The following is a 20,852-nucleotide window of genomic DNA, read 5'->3' on the forward strand; positions in this document are numbered from 1 at the left end:
TATTAGGAGTGTTCTCTTTATTTCTCTTTGGTTTCTTAACACAAAAAGACATGCGTCCTATAAATAAAAAGTTTCCTGTGAAACAGCTGTGGGTGAAGAGGGTCGGGATTCCTATTTAGTTCCATCAGAGGCTGGTCTTCAGCTCTCTTCTGCTTGTGATCTCTGGTGCAGACCAGAGAGAGAAGACACGAGGAAGGACAGTGGCCAGACCCCATGCTCACCCAGCAGGTGTGTTGGACCCACCTCCTGTCACATTCTCTCCAGTGTCCTTGGATGCCTGTTTTCACATCACATCCTACTGTTCTAACACTAATGAGACAGATCAGCCATCTGTCCTCAGACAGGGGAGTCTAAAAATGTTCGTGTTTGCTCACATGTGCTCAGAACCTAGATCAAAACACTGACTTGATCGTTCCTGCAGACACTGTCTCCGTGGAACCTCTACATTAGGAAATGGGAGTGGAGGCAGGATGGCTACCCCGACAGCAGCAGGCAGCGGGGAGAGGATGTTTCATCTCTAGGGATGCAGTCTACTCGCATCCTGAGGGCCCAGAAGGCCCACTGGGAGCCCACTGGTTCTCAGCACCTTCACAGTCGACGCTGGGCAGTACATTCACAGAAGGACTTAACAAGAGGAGCGTGGAAATACTCCTCCCAATAGGTCTAAGAGGAAACCAAGACCCACAGTCCCCTCGAGCCTACCTCAGCAGGCAAACTGAGGGGCAGGAAGAAATGCTGGTGCTCCACTGGGAGCCTAGTTAAAATTTATCAGTTATCAGATTGTTCAGTCTTTTAAGATAAAAACATTATTTTCAAGTGCTTAGAGCAGAGGCCCAGCTCTTTATGTTGCAGGGAACAAAAGTCTTTCCTTCTGAATCTATGGCAATTGCACACACTGGTAAACCTGACGGTCTGGGGAACGGGATTCCCGCAGGCCTCACATTGTGCCTTTCTGAACCGTCTTCTAGGCCGATCCAGGTAGGCAGCAAAGGGCAAGAAACCCATCAGGTGGACAGTGGAATGGACCCTAAGACCCAGTTTGAGGCTAAAAACAATTCTATCCTTCTCGTCCCTACTGGAAGAATTTTAGAAAAGCAGATTTTGGCAGTAGCAGTTGAAGGTCTGCACCACTGCCCAGTGCACTGGTAAGACAGTCTCCTCTCTGGGCCCTTCTGTGCCATGGGAAGGTCCCATCCAGAGGAAGGAGGAGCATTGAGTCTCTTCACGAGGTCATTTGCCAAGATTAGAGGAAGAACTAGAAAATCTCTTCCTTGCAGCAGCAAAAAGACATTTCTTTGTAGGCCTTTACACCATGATGCCAACATTCGTAGCTTGAATGGAAACGCCCATCTTGCTGGTCAGTCTGCCAAGGGCTGGAGAGAAGGTGGACACCCAGGGTTGGCAAATGGATGGAAACTAGGGGAATGGCAGGGTAGATGAGTCACCTGACCAAGCTGGTCCATGGCTGGTAGGAGCAAGCCCCTGGTTAGGTCCTAGAGGTACAAATGGTCAATGTGATCCAGAAGCCTCGTGATGAGGAAGAGTTATTCAAGGATGGTGGCTGGGGAAGTGCGAATCTGGGCGGATATGTTGTTTCCTGCTGGCCAAGGAGGGAAGGGATGTGTGTGGGAGTGGGGACCTGTGGGAGAGCTGGGTGGTGGCGGGAGGTAACTGTGGGGTGACAGCTGGGAGCTCGGGTAGAGCTGTGTGGCAGTAATGTAACCGCTCCCTATGCCTATGATTTAAAAAGTCCTCTGACGGTGGGTGAGGAGACCAAACCCCATGAGCACCTTGCTACAGGTCAGTCAAGAATGTCCTGATTTCAGACACACTGTGGAGCTCAGAGGGAACCCCAACTGCTTTAGGAGGACTTGGGACCCTGGGATCCGAATGCGGAGCAGCTACCACTGTTGTCATGTTTGATGGTTTTCCATTTAAATATGTATTTGCTTTTAGTGTCTTTTATATTTTCTTCCTGTGAAAAAAGTTCACTTCAAGTGTTTTCCTTCCAGTTTCTCTCCAACATTTTCTTGTTTCCATTTCCTCCAGTTTCTCTCGAGCATCTCTCCACTTCTGTTTCTCCGCGACAAGTGGAGAAAGAACTCACTGGATTCCCAAAATACCAGGCATGGGGAAGACTTCTGTTCTCCCTGTTTGCTGGAGACAGGGACCAAGTCCTCTGTGCCCACGGAGGAAGGGAGAGCCCGTGCACACGCAGCACCCTGCTGCAGCTGCACCACCACAGGCAGCGACCACACCAGGGTGTCTCGCTTCTCTCCCAGCTTTACCCCACACTTCGCAAACGGTCACAGCAGGGCTGCAGACGAGCAGGAAAGGAGAGGCATCGGTGGAAGACCTCCTGCCCATGAGTACTCCCAGCTCTGTGGCAAGTGGGAGCCGGGCCAGCACTGCAGCAGGTGCTCGCTGGGCTTGGATGGAGCCTGTGTACACGGACCAGCAGAGCACTTCCGTGTTACTGGCTGTGGGACCCAGAGGGACTCTTGCCCTGTGCTGTGGATCTTGACAACCTAAGGTCATAAGGGCAGCACAGTGAGAGAGGACTTAAGCACCTGGAAAAGCCGGCCCTCTGGCGAGCTCACATCACACCCCGCCTTCTGGTCCACCACTGCCTCTTCTGAGAGGACTCTCCCCTGGGAGGAAGCGCCTATGCTTGTACCAGATCCCTAGCCCACCACGTCCCATCCTCTCCTCAGATGGTGAGAAGAGGGATGCAGCCCACACCAACTCCCCCTTCATGGCATGCCATGGGGGCCATAAATGTCCAGCGGTCCATTTCGGGGTCGTACATCTCCACTGAGCTCAGGTTTGACTGTCCATCATAACCTCCCACTGCATAGAGGCGCCCACAGCTGGCCACGAGGGAGACCCGACTCCGGCGTGTGTGCATGGGTACTATGAGACACCACTGGTCTGCCACAGAGCTGTACATCTCGGCAATACTGAGGAAGCCAGAGCCATCATAGCCCCCACAAACAAACATCTTGCTTCCCAGGGAAGCGGCACCATGTCGGCAGCGTTTGTTGAGCATGCTGGCTGCTGGGTGCCAGGTGGCCGTGTGGTGGTTGTAGTGTTCCACCTGCAGCGGGGAGAGAGGGTGCAGGTACAACATGGTCATTAACAAGGCCTGGACCGTGGGGTGACCCTCCAAGGCACAGACTGGGAGATGCTAGGGAGAGGGAGTTCAGTTAGCCTGTACCCTAGCTCCGATGCCATCTCTTTACAGCTGTGTACCAGCTCTCAGACTAAGCAGATGTCTCCTGGGCAGATGCAAGGAAACGGTTTCTAGGTGATGGTGGAGCTGGAAGGAGAGTGCTGTCTCATGTGACTGTCCCCAGCGCTCTCTGCCTTGGCACTGACTCTGGAGCCGCTAGGGCACGGCAGCTGAGCCCAGCAGTGTCCAGAGGAACAGCGGCTGGCATTCACTCCTGGCATGTGACTGGCCTTACTCTGCAGAGGGCTTTCAAAGGCTTTTCAGCAGTCCATGGACACCTGAATGGGGCAAGCTTAGGATGCCCTAAGCTTCCTTGTGTTTTAATTTTTTTTAAGATTTATTTACTTATGTATATGAGTGCTCTATTTACATGCATGCCTGTATGACAGAAGAGGACAATCAGATCCCATTACAGATGGTTGTGAGCCACCATGTGGTTGCTGGGATTTGAGCTCAGGATTTTTGGAAGAGCAGCCAGTGCTCTTAACCACTGAGCCATCTCTCCAGGCTGAGATGAAGAATTTTAGTTGATGCAGGAGATGGCCTGAAACCTCAGTAGATGATTAACCTTTATCCGGCAGTGGTGCGGTTGAAACTTTTTTGTTTGTGTGGTGCTGGGAATTGAGCCTGGGTCTTGTGCATTCTAGACAAGCAATATACAGCTGGGCTACACCCCATCCCAGGGTTGAACTGGAAAAAAAAACAATCCCAGGATGGAGGAAGTCACCCAGGAGGGGCCAGACTCACACTGCTGAAGATCTGCAAGCCATCGTGGCCTCCTGACACATATATCCTGCCCTCGAAGACTGTAACCCCAGCAGCACTCCGGTTTGAGCTCATCGGAGTCACCACTGTCCACCTGCAGAAACGGTGAAAATAGCAGAGGCATGAGATTCCGTGTTCCTGACCTTCCAAGACAACTAGCGGGCAACAGGTGAACTTTTCTGTCTTCTTACATCTGGATAGTCACTTCTCACTTCTCTACCCCTGCAGATAACACTGCCTGCTGCCATGCCTCGCCCTCAAATCTCAGATCCATAGCCAGTCAGTATGGCATGTGAAATCAGCACACTCAAATGAGTCCTGCCCACACACTGCTGTAACCACTCTGCATTCCTCGGTCTAGCTAATGAGACCACCACCTACCTTGTTGTTGATGAGACCACCACCTACCTCGTTACTCTGCCATTCTTTGGCTCTCCCCCTCTCAGCATTTCTATGGTCCACAAGTACTGGCTAGCTGATTTCCTAGTGGGTACTTGCTCCCACTCCTAATCCCACTAGCCTAGCTCTGGCCTCCCATCTAGACCATTGCACGGCCTTGCTCTCAGGCCATCTTTACCCCAATCCCACACAGCGAGGGGAGCTGAATTGCTTTTCCAGCAGCTGTAACACGTCCTTAAGAGAGCCTTGTGTAGCCCTGGCTGTCCTAGAACTTTGTAGACTGGGCTGACCTCGAACTCTCTACCTCTGCCTCCCTAGTTCTGGGATTAAAGGCATGTACCGTCGTCCTACCTGGTTTTGTTTATTTGCTGAGAAAAGTTTTCACTCTGTGGCTCAGGCTGGCTTTGAACTGGAGGCAATCCTCCTGTTGCAGCTCTCAAGTGCTGAGATTACAGGAGCAGCAGCCATGCCCAGCTCTTGCTGTGCCCCTTTACCCTGTGGGTTTTACCCTTCTTCAAGCTTTTCCACAGCACACAGTGAGGAGTTTCTTATTTGAACCCCTTCTTGCCTGCTGTCTCCTTGCTTAGGATAAGGATCTACCCCTATTCAATCTTTTTTTTTTTGGCTTTTTTGGCTTTTTCGAGACAGGGTTTCTCTGTATAGCTCTGGCTGGCCTCAAACTCAGAAATCCGCCTGCCTCTGCATCTCAAGTGCTGGGAATTAAAGGCGTGCACCACCACCGTCCAGCGCTGTTCAATCTTTTAAATAAAACTGTGTATATATGAATGTGCTTTTGTATGCAGGTACACACACATGTGTGAATGTGCACATGGAAGCCTGATGGGTATTATCCTCAGAAACATGTCCACTTCCTTTTTTGAAGACAGAGCTTTTTTTTTTTTTTTAAAGAAAATTACTTATTGTGAGCCACCATGTGGTTGCTGGGAATTGAACTCAGGACCTCTGGAAGAGTAGTCCATGCTCTTAATCACTGAGCCATCTCTCTAGCCTTGAGACACAGAACCTTTCTGGCCTGGAGCTTATCTATTCAGCTAGACTGGCAGTCTAGCAAGCTCTGAGGGATCCTCCAATTTCTACCTTCTCATCCAGGACTATAAGCATGAGCCATCATGCCTGGCACTTTTGGAGTCATTCTTGCAGGGCAAATAACTTATAAACATAAGCCATCCCTTTGGCCTTGCTGTCTGTCTGTCTGGTGAGTCCACCTTGCACTCTGGCCCTAGAGCGATGATTGCTCCCCACACTTTGTAGACCAGGCTGGCCTTGAACTCAGAAATCCGCCTGCCTCTGCCTCCCGAGTGCTGGGATTAAAGGCGTGTGCCACCACCACTGCCTGGCTCCATGCAAGTGTTAAGTTACTTCCTACCCAGCAGAAGCTTTAAGCTAGGTGCCATAGCATGTCTCTGTGGCTGAGATGGGTTATGAGAGTCCTTGAGTGTGAGACCTTTTCTCCAACAAAACCAAGAAAGCTATACAGAAGGTGGTGGCAGGGGTGGAAGTGTAGCAAGCACGAAGGTGGGGAAGGTACAACGGTTCATATCTATAATTCCAGCACTCGAGAAGCCGAGGCAGGAGGGTAAGTCAGCCTTACTTGTCCGTCTCAGGTGAATAGGTCTCCACAGAGTTGAGGGAGGAGTTGCCGTCATAGCCTCCACACACGTAGATCTGTCCATCCAGCACGACTGTCCCCATGGCACTGAAACAGACAGAACGGTCATCCTAGCAGCCTCTCACGCACACTGAGAAACTAACCTGTCAACCGCCCTTTTCTAGAACAGACCCGATCCCAGGAACACAACCAGGTAAGGGCAGAACATGAAGATGTGTTTAGTGGTTTCTCTGCTCCTGCTCCGCCTCCCCCCACTCTGCCCCTCTTAAGACTCAGCAACAAGCTCTCCCCTTCAGGCCTTCAGCCCTTGATCTGAAGTGCTCACCTCTCACCCTATGGCACAATGGGTTCATTCACTTGTTTATGGAGTTGAGGAGGATGGCCCTGCACCCCAATCCTTCCACCTCGATTTCCCAACTGCTAAGATTACAGGTGCGCACTGTCGTGACTAGCCTGAACAGGTGCGCACCGTCGTGACTAGCCTGATTTACCCCAAACTATTTTTAGGCTGGAGAGATGGCTCAGAGGTTAAGAGTACTGGCTGCTCTTCCAGAGAACTAAGTCTAATTTCCAGTACCCATATGGTGGCTCACAACCATCTGTCACTTTAGTTCTAGGGAATCTGATGCTCTCTTCTGACCTCCTCAAGTACAAGGTAGGCATGTGGTGTATGGATATACATAAAGACAAAACACCCCAACACAAATATAAATATGAAAAAATAAAAACGTATTGTTATTATTAGTGTGTGTGTGTGTGTGTGTGTGTGTGCCCGTGCACATAGGACAACATTTGGGAGCTGGGTCTCTCCTTGCACTGGGGGTCCTATGGACTGAACTCATCCATCAGGACTGCACAGTAAGCACACTGGCAAGCCCACCTAGCAAACCCAGAGCCTCGGCCTGATTTAACTGTAGGTTCTAGTCGTACTCTTCAAAAAGCCCCGCATGCTGCAGAATTACTACCTTCTAGCCCCAAGCCTCAAGTGTGGCTTCTTCATTAGGACACATGTCACATTTATTCATTCACCAGAGTGTCATCAGCCATGTGGAAGGCATGATGTCCTAGACAGTAGGTTATGAGTAGAGAACAGAGGCTCAGCATGGTGGTGCAATCCCAGACTGAGGAGGCTGAGGCAGGGAGAGCTTGTTAGAGGGCAGCCTGGGCTACATAGCAAGAGCTTATTTAAAATAAAATCAATCAATCAAACAAGCAAAAATAACACGTGAATAGCCAAAGTTCCTGACGACGGGTGCTTATGTGTCACTTGTTACCAGGAGACTTATGTGTCACCATGAGACGAGGTGCTATGAATCTTGCTGTCAACTCTTAACAGCAGGGACCCTTGGGACACAGGAAAGGTCTTTATTGTGACTTCAATAAATAGGTCGTAGCTACATGTGCTTATGTGTTCCCTCTGACTTCCTATTCAATTCTGTTGTAGTTTAGCCTGTGTTTTTGTGACTCCTGGCCCTGCACAGCCCCTCCTTGGTCTTGGTGGAGGAGACTCCAGCTTCTCTTTGTTATATACTTATATATCACCCTTCAAGGAAGAATTGCTGTTAGCATGGCTGGCTGGGTTCTCTTTTCAAGGCTGCTTGGAAAAGATATGCCTGAGAGCTAAACAACACAAGCCCAGAGTCCCCTGTTCCACACATAAGCTTCCCTAAAAGCCTGATTATCCAGGGTCTAGATAACCACAGATAACCTTCCACTCTACACAAACCTTGTGAGACTGCCAAGCTGCCTGACAAAGTGTTTTCACATCCGATGCTACAGAGACTAAAAACGAAGCTGGGGTTGAATAGGAAAGAGAAATATACCGGATAACGGCCACTTTTCAAGTACACATAGCAAGTCAAGCTACAGTAACAGACCCTCTGAAACTGCCCTAAGAGGAGAGGGCCTTGTCTTAAGAAAGATTACTAGGAAAATGACAAATTTAATAGACATTGATACCCTTCTAGACATGGATGTGAAACACACCCAAAGTAACTATATTTCCTTTTTCTTGGTAATATTGGGGACTGAACCTAGGGCCTTGCTCTTGCTAGAGCAAGCATCCTGCCACTAAGCTACAGCCTTAGTCTGAAACACAAGGCAGTTAAGTCAGGAGTTGAGTAATGACATGAAAATGAATCAAGAGGTGCTCCCAAACTATAAACAACAGTCACATAAGAGGTAAAGAGAACGCAAGAGAAGGGAGCGTGCCAGCCAGCATGGGCTGGGAACAATCTGGTGCCAGAACCCAGAAGAAGGTGGCTTGCAAGGCGGAAAAAAAGATGGAAAGCAAGCAGAAAGGAAGCTGTCACTGGCAGGATGGAGAGGAGCTATGCAGGATGTCAGAACAGAAGAGACTAAGAACATTTAAGGGAACCTGTAATTTAAAAGGGACAAATGGAATGGGGCCCATGTTGTTAATACCAGGGCATTAGCCACAATGAAGGAGAGAAATATCCAGAGAACTTTCCTCCCATTTAAATAACACACCAAACCCTCTGACATCAAAGCAAGAATGTCTCCCAGAGCAGACACAAATGGAGAGCCAACCGACTGCTGTCAAAGTAAAAGAGCCACCTGTGGCTGGGATATGGGAAAGCGGTCCCTTGTTCACAAAAAGCTGCAACATGTCCAAAGGCAGAGGGTGGACACAGAAACGGGGGGAGCAAAAGAGGAGAGAACTCTGAGAACATCCTTGGAAGAAGCACAGAAGCACATCCTGTGCATACACCGCTTCTCCCAGAAGGAGTGTGCACGGACCTCTGGGCACTCCACTCTGCTCCCCTTGCTGCCCAGCAGGTGCCCTCCAGCTCGTGGGTGGCCCAGTACTGCTGAGTGTGGAACGGATGTGTCGTCTTTGTGCGTCAAAGCTCTCCACGCAACTAACTACTAACTACTGCCTCAGCACACAAGGCATCACTTGGCATCTTTTCCCCCTTCCCAGTCATGTGATCTCCCAAGGAGAGAGCCAGATGTATGGCAAGGAGGACGGGCCTGTGAGGCAAAGGCTAGATCTCAGAACTATACAGAAAAACCATTAAAAAGCAACTGGCTGCTAAGTTTCAAAGCATTCTTTAAAAACAGCACATTATTCTCCTTCCTAAAATCAAGTACAAGTCATAGAAGCTCAAAATACAGGCAGATCTGTTCTGGTTAAATGTGCAAGGGACCTGGGGCTCCTTTCCTTCTCAGTCCCTATGAGGACAGCCAGAAGAGTACCATTTGAGACTTCTTGTCTGCTGTGGCCGGACAGGGTCCAAGAGCAGAAGAAACTGAATGACACCCTTTCCATAGTGGCGACCTCCTACTACTGCAGCGCATGCCTGATGTAAGGAAGGACACTGGCTGTCATCTCTGGACTAAGAGGGTTACACATGGGCACTACCATGGTGCCCTCCAGCTATACTTCTCATCCTGGAAATGTGAGCAGGCAAGCAGTGGGAGACATGGGTAGCGAGATCATGTTGGATGATGTACAAGTTCAGTCTACCGTGTGAATACACATGTGCTCACACCTGGAGCGTGTGTGACACTGCCTTGCTCATGCACTTCCGGGGCAGTGAGAGCGTATGTACGGCAAGAGAAACAAAGCATGAAGAAAAGCACCCTGGGCTTCCTCCATTACTAACGAGGTCAACACTCCTTATGGTTCAGGCTTCAACTTTAATCCCACCTCTTCCCTGAGATCTTCCAGATCTTCCAATCCAGTCTCTCGCCCTCCTGGAATCTTCCAGAACACACATTTTCAGTCCTTACATAACATGTCCATGTCTTGGCTCCCCAAGTTCCTCAAAGTACAAGGCAGGTATTTTATGCTTAAGCAGATGGGGGCTTGCTCCCAGGAGGTGCTGGCAGTGGCTGGCCTGGCAGCAGGATTTCCCCAGGCCAAAACTTGCATTTTACTTTATCATGAGCCCCTATATGGGGCTCCCCAGATGCTCAGTGTGTGTGCTCAGCCTGCACTTGGCTTCCAGAATACCTTCGCTTGCTATTCATGCTCCCGACTCGGGTCCATGTGTCCGTCTCGGGATTGTAGGCCTCCACGGTGCTCAGCCGCAACTGACCATCATATCCCCCGATAGCATAGAGGAGCCCGTTCACCACAGCCACGCCCACACGGCTTCGGGCAGTTGTCATGGGATGGCACTTTTCCCAGCGATTGGCGATAGGGTCAAATACTTCCACCACATTCAGGGAATCACCTGCATAAAAATTTGCTACTCAAATTAAAACAAATGAGACCACTTGTTTAGATCACAGCTACTGGGTATTGACTCTATGGAACATTTGACTCGATTCTATTGGCCCTTCCCATGACTTACTCAGAGTAAGTGGGCCCACTAAAACCTAGCTATGATAAAGATTTTAGACTAGATGGGAAACATTTGCTCTTTAGTGAGAGTAGTTCTCAGTTATAATCAGGTAAGCCTCTTGCTTGAAATCGACAATAAGGGCAAATGCATAGAATGTTTGCCCAATGCAGAAAGCATGCCAGAGTGCAGTGCATGGGTCCTAATTCTAACTGCCACTTCATCTATGTCCAGACGGGCTGCTTTCTGTCCTCATCCTGTTTTGGATGTGAAGTTAAAGGCTAACAGAACTGCCATGAGGATTAAATGACACAAGGAACACAGCACCCAGTGTGGTTCTAGAACTACTTAGAACTCAGGAAACAGCCCAGACCAAGAATGATAATTTGAGCCCTCTCATCCTCCTCGGATCATGATTAGCAACTCAAACAATCCCCTTCCCTGTGGCTTGGGTGAACGAAGCACTTGACTTGTTGCATCCTGTGTTTGTTTCGGAAGACTTATCTTTTCTAAGTCATGCTGTTAGCAAGCAGAAGGTTGCTGGCTACCTTTCCTAACCTTAACTGAAGACATCTTTCCTAGAAATATGACTGTGTACAGTACAAGAGCAAGGGTAATGGTGCTTTGGTACTGTTTTGTTTTGGAAGCAGTCTCAATAACTGTAGCCGAGGCTGGCTTCAAACTCCAGACCCTCCTGCCTCACTCTCTGAAGTACTGGGACTAGAGTGTGTAATGGAGCTGCTGATAACGTGTGGGTATAAGATGTGTGGGGGCTTCTCAGGAGGCAGTGGGAAGCATTAGAAAGAATTATAGACCTGGGGTACTGGGTCATCTCAGTCTGATTGTATGCAAATGTGAACAGCATAGTTATAGAACTGAGCGGATTCCCTCCTGTACTCACTCTAGAGCTGAGTAAGTGCTGCACATAATCAGCACAAGTGGGGAGTGCCAGTTTAAGAATCAGGATGAGTCCCAGTCCTTGCTCTGACCAAAGCAATACCCTGTTTACGTTCCCTGGGTATCTGTAAAATTCAGTCATGGTGACTTACACAATTCTCACACAGGATACCATTGTCTAGGCTGCCTGGGCCAACCATTTGGATTACAGGCGTGTGTGCCACCATGCCCAGCTTCTCTCTCTTCTTCCTTCCTGCCCTTTACCACCCTTTCTGTTGTTGTTGAGATGGGCAATAATCTTCCTGCCTCTCATTCTCAAGTACTTAGATACAAGCATGTGTTACATTGGCCAGCTTTTTCCTTCTTTCTTAAGACAATCTTACTGTGTAACTTAGAGTGGCCTTAAACTCACAATCTTCTTGTTTTCATGACCCAAGTGCTGGGATTATAGGCATGTGTTAGCATCCCTGGACTGTTGAGCCTAATTCTTCAAGGCACCTTTAGCATTGACATCAATTTGATATTATGAATTCATAATAAGCCCTACCCTAGGGCTCCTCTCCGGTGTCTCAGGATAAGGACAGGAGACAGAGCAGCATAGAGAGGAGAAATCAGACCAACCAGGCCAACCTGACTGTGCATCTTCACTCAACAGTTCTAGAAAGAGCTGTGCAAAGGGGAGGTGCAAGATACCTGCTGAGTTGAGGCCCCCCACGGCGTAAATGAGCCCAGCGATGGATGTGCAGCATCGAGGCCGAGTTCTGAAAGCTGGCAGGTGGGGCCGGCGCTCTGGCATCAGGTGGTAGTCCTTTGCTTCATCTACCAGGTCCCTGGAAGAAGGTGCAAGATGCTAGGGGAGGAGGTGCCTCCCACCCTGGTCTACATTTATCCTTAGGAGCCTGGCTTCTCCATATCTCAGTGTAGGGAATCTAGGAAAAGTCTTCTGGAAAATTTGGTCTACCAGTGTCTGTCTGTCTGTCTGTCTATCTCTATCTCTCTGTCTGTCTCTGTCTCTCTGTCTCTGTCTCTCTCTCATGTTAGGGACTAAATCTAGGGCCACAAACAAGCCTGAACACTCTACTACTGAGCTATATCCCCAGTGAGGTTTAGTGTCAGGAACCCGGGTGAGATCAGAGAAAGCCATACAGGCTACTGAGATATGCTCAAATGTGAAGGAAAACATGAGCAGAGGCCGCCTCAGCTGGTATAACTAGGGCAACTCCTTCTATCAGGCACAGGCCAGCTGTGATTTTGAAAAACAGTGTGGGGGTTAAAAGGGGAGCACTGGAGGGAGCTCAAGCAGCCTATTCCTATGGGCATCAGACTTAGCTCTTCCTTCCTGCCCGTCACCATCCACGGTTCACACCTTTCTGTTAATCATCCCTTGCTTGCCCCTCCGCAACTGCTGTCAGTGCTCCCAATGGATGTCCACGGCCCTAGCTTGCCTAGTCAGCCCCTCCAAACCACAGACTACTTTGATTTTCTCTAAGAACCTTCTTTTGTTAGCTACCTACTGCTGACAGGATAGTTCATATGCCTCAGTAGTACCCTTCAGACTGCTTGTCACAGGGCCCCAACTCCCTCCAGCCACACAGTCCTTGCTTCCTGACACATCATCACAAGGCCATGCACCACACCACTGCTTACTCCTGGAACCTGCTGATCCCAACTAGGAGTGGAATAATGCAAAACTGAATGTGTGTAAAAATCTTGTCGGTAAAGGAGAAAAAACAAAACCCAACATTGCATTGTGGCTGTAGCAAGCAGCTGGAAAGACGGGCCTTTTTCTTGGTTTTAATTGCATAAAAACCCATCTCAGTGCTGGTGGCTCTAGGTAGAAGCTCCGCACACGGGTATACAAGACCCCCTCTTCCCTCACTCATCAGAGTCTAGTCACTAGCTACAATTTATTGTAGAGGGCAAGGAGCCTCCAGGAAGCCCCACCTGTACTATCGAGTCAGCTGCCAGTGTGGGCAGCATACACACAGCACGCTCGTGACTCTCAGTGGATGAAGATGAACACCACGTGGACAGATGACTTAGGGAGGAAAAGCCTCTTCTGCTCCTCCATGCATCTCTCTGCCTGTGAGCAATGTGTGCCTTAACTGATGGCTCCTAACCCTTCTGCCCCTGGGCTAGCACAACTCCTCTTCTTTGCCTAGACCCTGGGCCGTGTCCTAGACAAGGCCACACACGCTTACCTGCATTTGTGACAGCACCGTACCAGGTCATCTTGCTGCACTCGGTCTGATAAGAACTGGGGCCGGCAAAGAGGCAGGCGGATGTTGGACAGCAGCTCGGGCAGGCATGGTCCCCTCTGCTCCCGGTCATATCTGACCCAGGCCAATGCAGCTTCAAACACCTATGGGACAAAGAGCAGATGCTCTTGCAGCTCCCCAGAGACCACGCTCCTGCCTCCTCAGTCTCAGACCTTCCACTGCCTGTACTGAAATAGGTCCTCAGGTGATCCATCTTTCCTCCTACTGTGTCTGGAACCCACAGCTTTCTTCACACTTCGAACTATGCTCTTAGGCCCAGTCTTTTATCTTTGAGACAGAGTTTTCTATGTAGCCCAGGCTGGCCTAGAAGGACTCAAAAGCCTCTCCTAAGTGCTGGAATTACAGGCGTGCGTGCGTGCGTGCGTGCGTGCGTGCGTGTGTGTGTGTGTGTGTGTGTGTGTGTGTGTGTGTGCATACGAGGCCACAGCAAGCTTAGGTCCATTCTTTTGTAATGTAAGCCTGGGTTACTATAAAGCTTCCTTGATTTCATTATTGATTCTTTTCTGCATCACAATAGAGTATCTCTTTCTCCCTGTGGATCTTGCCTCCAACCAGTTCTAAATTCCAGGCCAGGCCAGTTCCTCTGTTTACACTGTCCACCTAGGAACCTTCCTCAATACCTCCAAACAGGGGCTGGCAAGATGGCTCAATGGGTAAGAGCACTGACTGCTCTTCTGAAGGTTCTGAGTTTGGATCCCAGCAACCACATGGTGGCTCACAACCACCTGTAATGAGATCTGACGCCCTCTTCTGGTGTGTCTGAAGCCAGCTACAGTGGATTACACCTGAGTGAGCAGGGCTGGAGCAAGCAGAGGTCCTGAGTTCAATTCCCAGCAGCCACATGATGACTCATGGCCATCTTTACAGCTACAGTGTACTCATACACATAAATAAATAAATCTTAAAAAAAAATACCTCCAAACACAAGAATATAACCCTCTGAAGCCCCTCAGGTCTCACAGACTGCCACCCAAATAAACACACACACACACACACACACACACACACACACACACACACACACACACACACACACACAGCTGCTCCAGGATACACTGATTAGAGAAGAACCTAGGAGACCAACACTCTGCTCTTAGGATCCAGTGCTTCTTAGTCTATGTCCATGCTGCCAAGCTCAGGAGCCATTTTTCTACTGGTCACTAATAGTCAAGGGTGGGGCAGAGCGTCTTCAGATAGTTAAGAAATTTAGCTGAGCCGGGCGGTGGTAGAACACGTCTTTAATCCCAGGTAGGCGGATTTCTGAGTTCAGGGCCAACCTGGTCTATAGAGTGAGTTCCAGGACAGCCATGGCTACACAGAGAAACCCTGTCTCAAAGAGAGAGAGAGAGGAAGAGAGAGAAAGAGAGAGAGAGAGAGAGGAAGAGAGAGAGAGAGAGAGAGAGAGAGAGAGAGAAATTTAGCAGAGCTTGTGTTAGCATCTCACCGACTGCCTCCTAGAGTTGAGAGCTAGACCAATCAAAGGACAAAGAGAACTCTAGCTCTGTTCTTGCCCAGGGGCACTTGGCAAGGTCTAGTGTGGGGCTGTGGCCTGGGAAATTGTCCCCCCCCCCCCCGAAAGACTGCAGCTATAAGTCCCAAGGTGGCTGTGTGTCTTGAGGTGTCCTGTGTTCTCTTGCCACATTGTCTGACTTAGCTTCCTGCTGACCATGGTTCATTTTCCCGCTGTAAACAATATGTAAGATACTATTGTTTGTTTGTTTGTTTGTTTGAGACTGGGTTTCTCTGTACAGTCCTGGCTGTCCTGGAACTCACTCTGTAGACCAGGCTGGCCTTGAGCTCAGAGATCTGCCTGCTTCTGCCTCCCGAGTGCTGGGATTAAAGGTGTATACTACCACCACCAGCAGAATGCTATACTTCTTGATAAACTTGCTTGGCATTACCTATCAGTTTATGCAACGCCTCAATCCCAGGTTTCTGTCTTCTTTAATTTCTTATCCCCAGTCCTCCCCACTGGACACTATTCACAGTAGATAACTCCTCCCTCCCCCATTGTGTGCACACATGTGCATGCTTGCCACAGCACTACAAGTATAGAGGTCAGAGGACAACCTTGGGTGACAGTCCTTGTCTTCATCTTGTTTGGGATGGGACCTCTGTTGTTTGCTAACTGTGTACAGCAGACTAGCTGGGCCACAAACTTTTTGAGATCTTTTTGTCTCTGCTTCCCCTCTTACAATAAGAGTACTGGGACCACCAGAGAACACTGCTGTGCCTAGCTTAATGTAGGCTCTAAGGATTCAAATTCAGGTCCCCAGCCCTAGTAGAACAAACTCTTCAGTCACTCAACCAAGTTAGGGCTCTTGGTTGCAAACATCCTGTGTGGCTCAGATTTTGATTGGACTTCTCAGTGGATCAAAGGCAGTAGTGATGACCCCGGAAGTTTGCTGAACCAAACTTGTTACAGTGCATGAATGTCCTTTACTGCCAGCCCTCAGCATTCTGTCCCAAACAGCACACACTGTCCTCCTGAGGCCACTTAATTGCACCTCTGCAGATAGATAGGTGCATCGATAAGGTGCATCCTTTGCTCTTCTCTGCCTGAAAGCACTCTGCTTTTATTTTAATTTTTCTTGACCACTTCAAGAAGGTAAGACTTACTTTGCTTTACCAATAACTCCACCATACAAAATGGTTATAAACAGCTTTCAAGAGCTTGCCAATTTCATAGTGCGGTGTATGTGTGTGTGTGCGTGCCTCTGTCTCTGTGTTTCTGTTTTGAGGCAGGGTTTCATGTAGCTCAGGCTGCTTTCCATCTTGTTTCTGAGATAGAGTCTCACTATTTAGCTAGTCTGGAACTTGCTTTGTAGCTGACCTGGAACTTGCTATGTGGAACAGGCTGGTCTCAAACTCATAGAGATTCTCCTGTCTCTACCTCCCACATGCTAAGATTAAAGATCTGTGCCCATGCCCAGCCCCAACTTATTATATAGTTGAAGATGAGCATAAACTTCTAATTCTACTGCCTTCATCTCCCTAGTGCTGGGATTGCAGATGTGCACAACCACATCTTCTTTATGTGGTACTAGGGATTGGACTGAGGGCTTTGGTCATGGTAGGTAAGCTCTCTCCCAGTGGATCTTCATGCCTAATCCTGATTGCAGAGTTTTAAGTCCACCCATACCTCACTACCACTTCCAGCTCTTCCAGCTCAGAAATCCCTCTGATTGCCTCTCACATTGCCTGCCCCTTCTCTTCAGCTCTCTAGATCTGTTCTAGTTCCTTACCTCTCTGCTGACCCATGTTCCACAGATGGCTACATGGGTGTCCTCCATTGCTGTGCAAAGCTCCTACCTTCTTTGGACATGTTCACTTGAGGAAAAGACAAAACAAAACAAAACACCACCACTACCAACAACTGTAATCTCATGAAGGCCATCATTTTTTTTTAAAGATTTATTTTAAAAAATTTGTGTGTGTGTGTGTGTGTGTGTGTGTGTGTGTGTGTATCACATGTATATGGGGTGTCTATAAGACAGAATAGAGTGATGAATCCCCTGGAGCTATAGGCGGTTTTAAGCCACCAAACATGAGGAAATCAAACATGGGTCCCCTGGAAGAACAGTAGATAGACTTGTCCACTGGACCATCTCTCCAGTCTTTGAAGTCCAGCTCTTCAAACTCAGTGTGCCTTTTATTCTACACCCACACCAATATGTGACACTGACAGACTGGTGCCTACAGAGCCAAGCACTTTAAGCTTCAGCTTAATTATCAGACCCTGCTCCGTCTCCTGGCCCTCTCCATCTCATTTATCTCATTCCCCCAGATTTCTAACATTCTCCCCTTCAGCTGAGGAGACAGAAACAAAGCAGAGAAGAATGTCAGTAACAGACATCCCCCAGTCTCCCTGCATCTGCTGTGTGCACAAGGCTCTCCCTTGGGCTGCTAGGGATCCAGATGGCTTTTGCTCCTGGCTGACACTGCCAATCCTGCTGCCTTGGACTGATTCTTCTCACTTCAGAACACCACACAGCCACTATTTCCCCATTCTTCTTGTGTCATCCATTTTCCCTCCTCTAGAAAGTCCATCAACAGTCAACAATGGATAATTTCTCTTGCCTCCCTCTCCAAATTCAAGTGCTTGATTTCCAGGTTATGGCAATTATTTTTTTTAATAATAAATATTGGAGGGCTGGAGAGAGATTGTTCAGCGGTTAAGAGTACTGGCTGCTCTTTCAGAGGTCCTGAGTTCAATTCCCAGTAACCCCATGGCTGTTCACACCAATCTATAATGGGACCTGATGCCCTCTTTTGGCAGGTGGGCATACAAGCAGGCAGAACACTCATACATTAAATTAAAAAAAACTGGAATTAACCCAAGCTCTAAGAGTAAGGGTAATGTAGCTGATAAATACACTATCATTTAGATACTAAAATATAAGAAAGATTTTAGGAAAATACATATAACAAAACAAATCCCAAAATACATAAAAATTGTATATTCACAATTTGTTTTAAAAAAGGGTGGAAGGATGGACAGAAGGAAGGATGGATCGAAGGAAGGATGGACAGAAGGAAGGATGGATGGATAGAAGGAAGGGTGGGTGGAAGGAAAGTTGGACAGAAGGAAGGATGGATGGAAGGAAGGAAGGATGGACAGAAGGAAGGATGGACAGGAGGAAGGGTGGACAGAAGAAAGGATGGACAGAAGAAAGGATGGACAGAAGGAAGGATGGACAGAAGGAAGGATGGACAGGAGGAAGGGTGGACGGAAGGAAGGGTGGATAGAAGGAAGGATGGACAGAAGGAAGGATGGAGAAGAGGAAGGGTGGACAGAAGGAAGGATGGACAGAAGGTAGGATGGATGGAAGGAAGGATGGACAGAAGAAAGGATAGACAGGAGGAAGGATGGGCAGGAGGAAGTGTGGACTCCCTCCCCAAAGCCCGGACAGTAACACAGCGCTGCGGAAGCGGCTACATTCAGAAGCTCCACCTTCATTGAGCAAGAAGGAAGTTACTGATTGGACTGTGACACTGGCGTAGTTTGGGGGAAGGGTTTTGCCCCAAGGTTTTACCTGTTGCGGGAACAAAGGAATTTGCATTAAATTCAAGATGACTGAGTGACCAGACCTCGTGTTGTCTAATGTTTTACTTTTCCCACGTGGGCACGGTACAGTATGGCTAGCCTACCTCTTCTTGTCTCCTTCAATCTCTTCCTATCTATTTCTTATCTTACTCCTATTTCCAGAGGAACTCTTTAATTCTTTCATGTTGGCTCTGGATGCCAACAAGGAAGGGTGGACCAAAGGAAGGATGGATGGAAGGAAGGAAGGATGGACAGAAGGATGGACAGAAGGAAGGATGGACAGGAGGAAGGATGGACAGAAGGAAGGAAGGATAGACAGAAGAAAGGATGGACAGAAAAAAGGATGGACAGGAGGAAGGGTGGACAGGAGGAAGGGTGAATGGAAGGAAGGATGGACAGGAGGAAGGATGATAGAAGGAAGGATGGACAGGAGGAAGGATGGAGGAAGGAAGGATGGACAGAAGGAAGGATGGACAGAAGAAAGGATGGACAGAAGAAAGGATGGACAGGAGGAAGGGTGGACAGGAGGAAGGGTAGATGGAAGGAAGGATGGACAGAAGGAAGGATGGAGGAAGGAAGGAGTATGTGCTCTGCCTGTGCAAGCTGCTGCTCTGCTCACCGACCTGCTCCTCTGACTTCACATTCAGCTCATCCCGAGACACCAGCTCAAGCACGTCTTCCAAGGGCAGGGCCAGGAACTCTTCGGACAGAGACACCTCTACAAAGTGCTGGTGGATGAAGCTGTTGGCTGCATCATACAGCACAGCACACATCATCGTCTCGGCAAACTGGCGCACACCCAGGCAATTTTTGGGGTGAAGCCTTTGGCATAAGATGAAAAGAGAAGGATCAGAGGAAGGAATAGTGTTATCTTCAATCATTCTCGAAATGGTTTTGAGTGCAGCCATGAAACAAAAGTTAAATTTTATTCCCAGCTTTGTTAGAAACTCCCTATGGTGTGAGGTACCACTCTCCATGACGCATCATGTAAAGATATCAATGTAAGATGGGCTAGCCTCAAGTCTTTGCTTTCTGGGGCATGGGTGGCCTTGTCATGTCTAAATGGAATGGACTGTCAGGAAGTCTGTGAACTAACTGTCACATGAGAAGACAGCAAACATGCACTGGGAAGCCTTGTCATCAAGCCAGGTGTTGTGGTTTCTGAGTCTCCAGGGCACACATTCACCTCTAGGCACCAAAGGCATGGAAGAGTCACCTTTATACAGGGAACATTACACAAGGCATTACTACTTCTTTAGGTAGAGGGAGACGCCATGACCTCAGAGTTTAGAACCCTAGGAACAACAGCAGCGGGTATTATTTATCATTTTTGTGACTAAAATACTTTGTTAGGCTTTTTATACCCATTCTGCAAAGTTGTTATATTTTATTTATTTATTTGTTTTTTTTGCTCTCTTTTTGAGACAGGGTTTCCTTGTGTCACAGAGCCCTGGCTCTCCTAGACTCACTTTGTAGCGCAGACTGGCCTTGAATTCACAGAGATCTGCCTGGCTTTGCCTCCTAAGAGCTGGAATTAAAGGTATGCGCCACCAAGACCAAACTAAAGAATTATTTTTATCACCTTTATTTTATTTATTTATTTTTGTTGTTGTTGTTGTTTTTCGAGACAGGGTTTCTCTGTATAGCCCTGGCTGTCCTGGAACTCACTCTGTAGACCAGGCTAGCCTCAAACTCAGAAATCCGCCTGCCTCTGCCTCACAAATGCTAGGATTTTTTTTATCACCTTTAATTACATCATGCATGTGTCTGTATGTGGGTATGTGAACATGTGTGCGGGTGCCTGCAGAGGCTAGAGGAGTTGGATGCCCCGGCATTGGAGCTACAGGTAGCTGCCCTCTGTGGGTACCGGGTCCTCTGGAAGAGCTGCAGGAGCTTTGAACTGCAGAACCATCACTCCAGTTCCCTGTTCATACTTTTTCTGAGGTGCTAGGGATTGAACCCAGGACCCTGTACATGTAGGCAAACACGCTACGACTCAACGCCATCTTTGGTTCTTTAAAAGTCTTCTTTAAGGGCTGGAAAGATGACTCTGAGATTAAGAGCACTTACTGCTCTTATGAGTTCAGTCTCCAGCAAACACATCTGGAGTCTCACAACCTCATTCAACTCCAGCTCCAAGAGATCTAATCTCCTCTTCTGGTCTCAGAGGGCACCTGTACACACATGGCATACACTCACACAGACACACACACACACACACACACATACACACACACACACACACAAACATAGGTAGACATACACACACACACACACAAACATAGACAGACAT

General features: G+C 48.4%; 1 protein-coding gene across 2 annotated transcripts in view; it reads right to left on the minus strand.

Annotated features, from left to right (window-relative positions):
• Nucleotides 1-20,852, minus strand: part of Klhl18 (kelch like family member 18) — a 54,986-nt gene continuing 34,134 nt past the window's right edge. Inside the window, exons 4-10 of one of the 2 annotated variants that reach the window (XM_031344044.1) lie at nt 19,183-19,381; nt 13,435-13,595; nt 11,927-12,063; nt 10,006-10,228; nt 6,009-6,113; nt 3,980-4,091; nt 1-3,097 (exon numbers count right to left, since the gene is read on the minus strand). In XM_031344044.1, coding sequence (XP_031199904.1) covers nt 2,711-3,097; nt 3,980-4,091; nt 6,009-6,113; nt 10,006-10,228; nt 11,927-12,063; nt 13,435-13,595; nt 19,183-19,381 — 1,324 coding nt within the window. In that variant the 3' untranslated portion in view covers nt 1-2,710. Of the gene's footprint in view, nt 3,098-3,979; nt 4,092-6,008; nt 6,114-10,005; nt 10,244-11,926; nt 12,064-13,434; nt 13,596-19,182; nt 19,382-20,852 lie in introns of both variants that reach the window. The other variant, XM_031344043.1, reaches the window with a different exon arrangement.

This window comes from Mastomys coucha, unplaced genomic scaffold (genome assembly GCF_008632895.1).
Source record: "Mastomys coucha isolate ucsf_1 unplaced genomic scaffold, UCSF_Mcou_1 pScaffold23, whole genome shotgun sequence".
Lineage (NCBI taxonomy): Eukaryota > Metazoa > Chordata > Mammalia > Rodentia > Muridae > Mastomys > Mastomys coucha.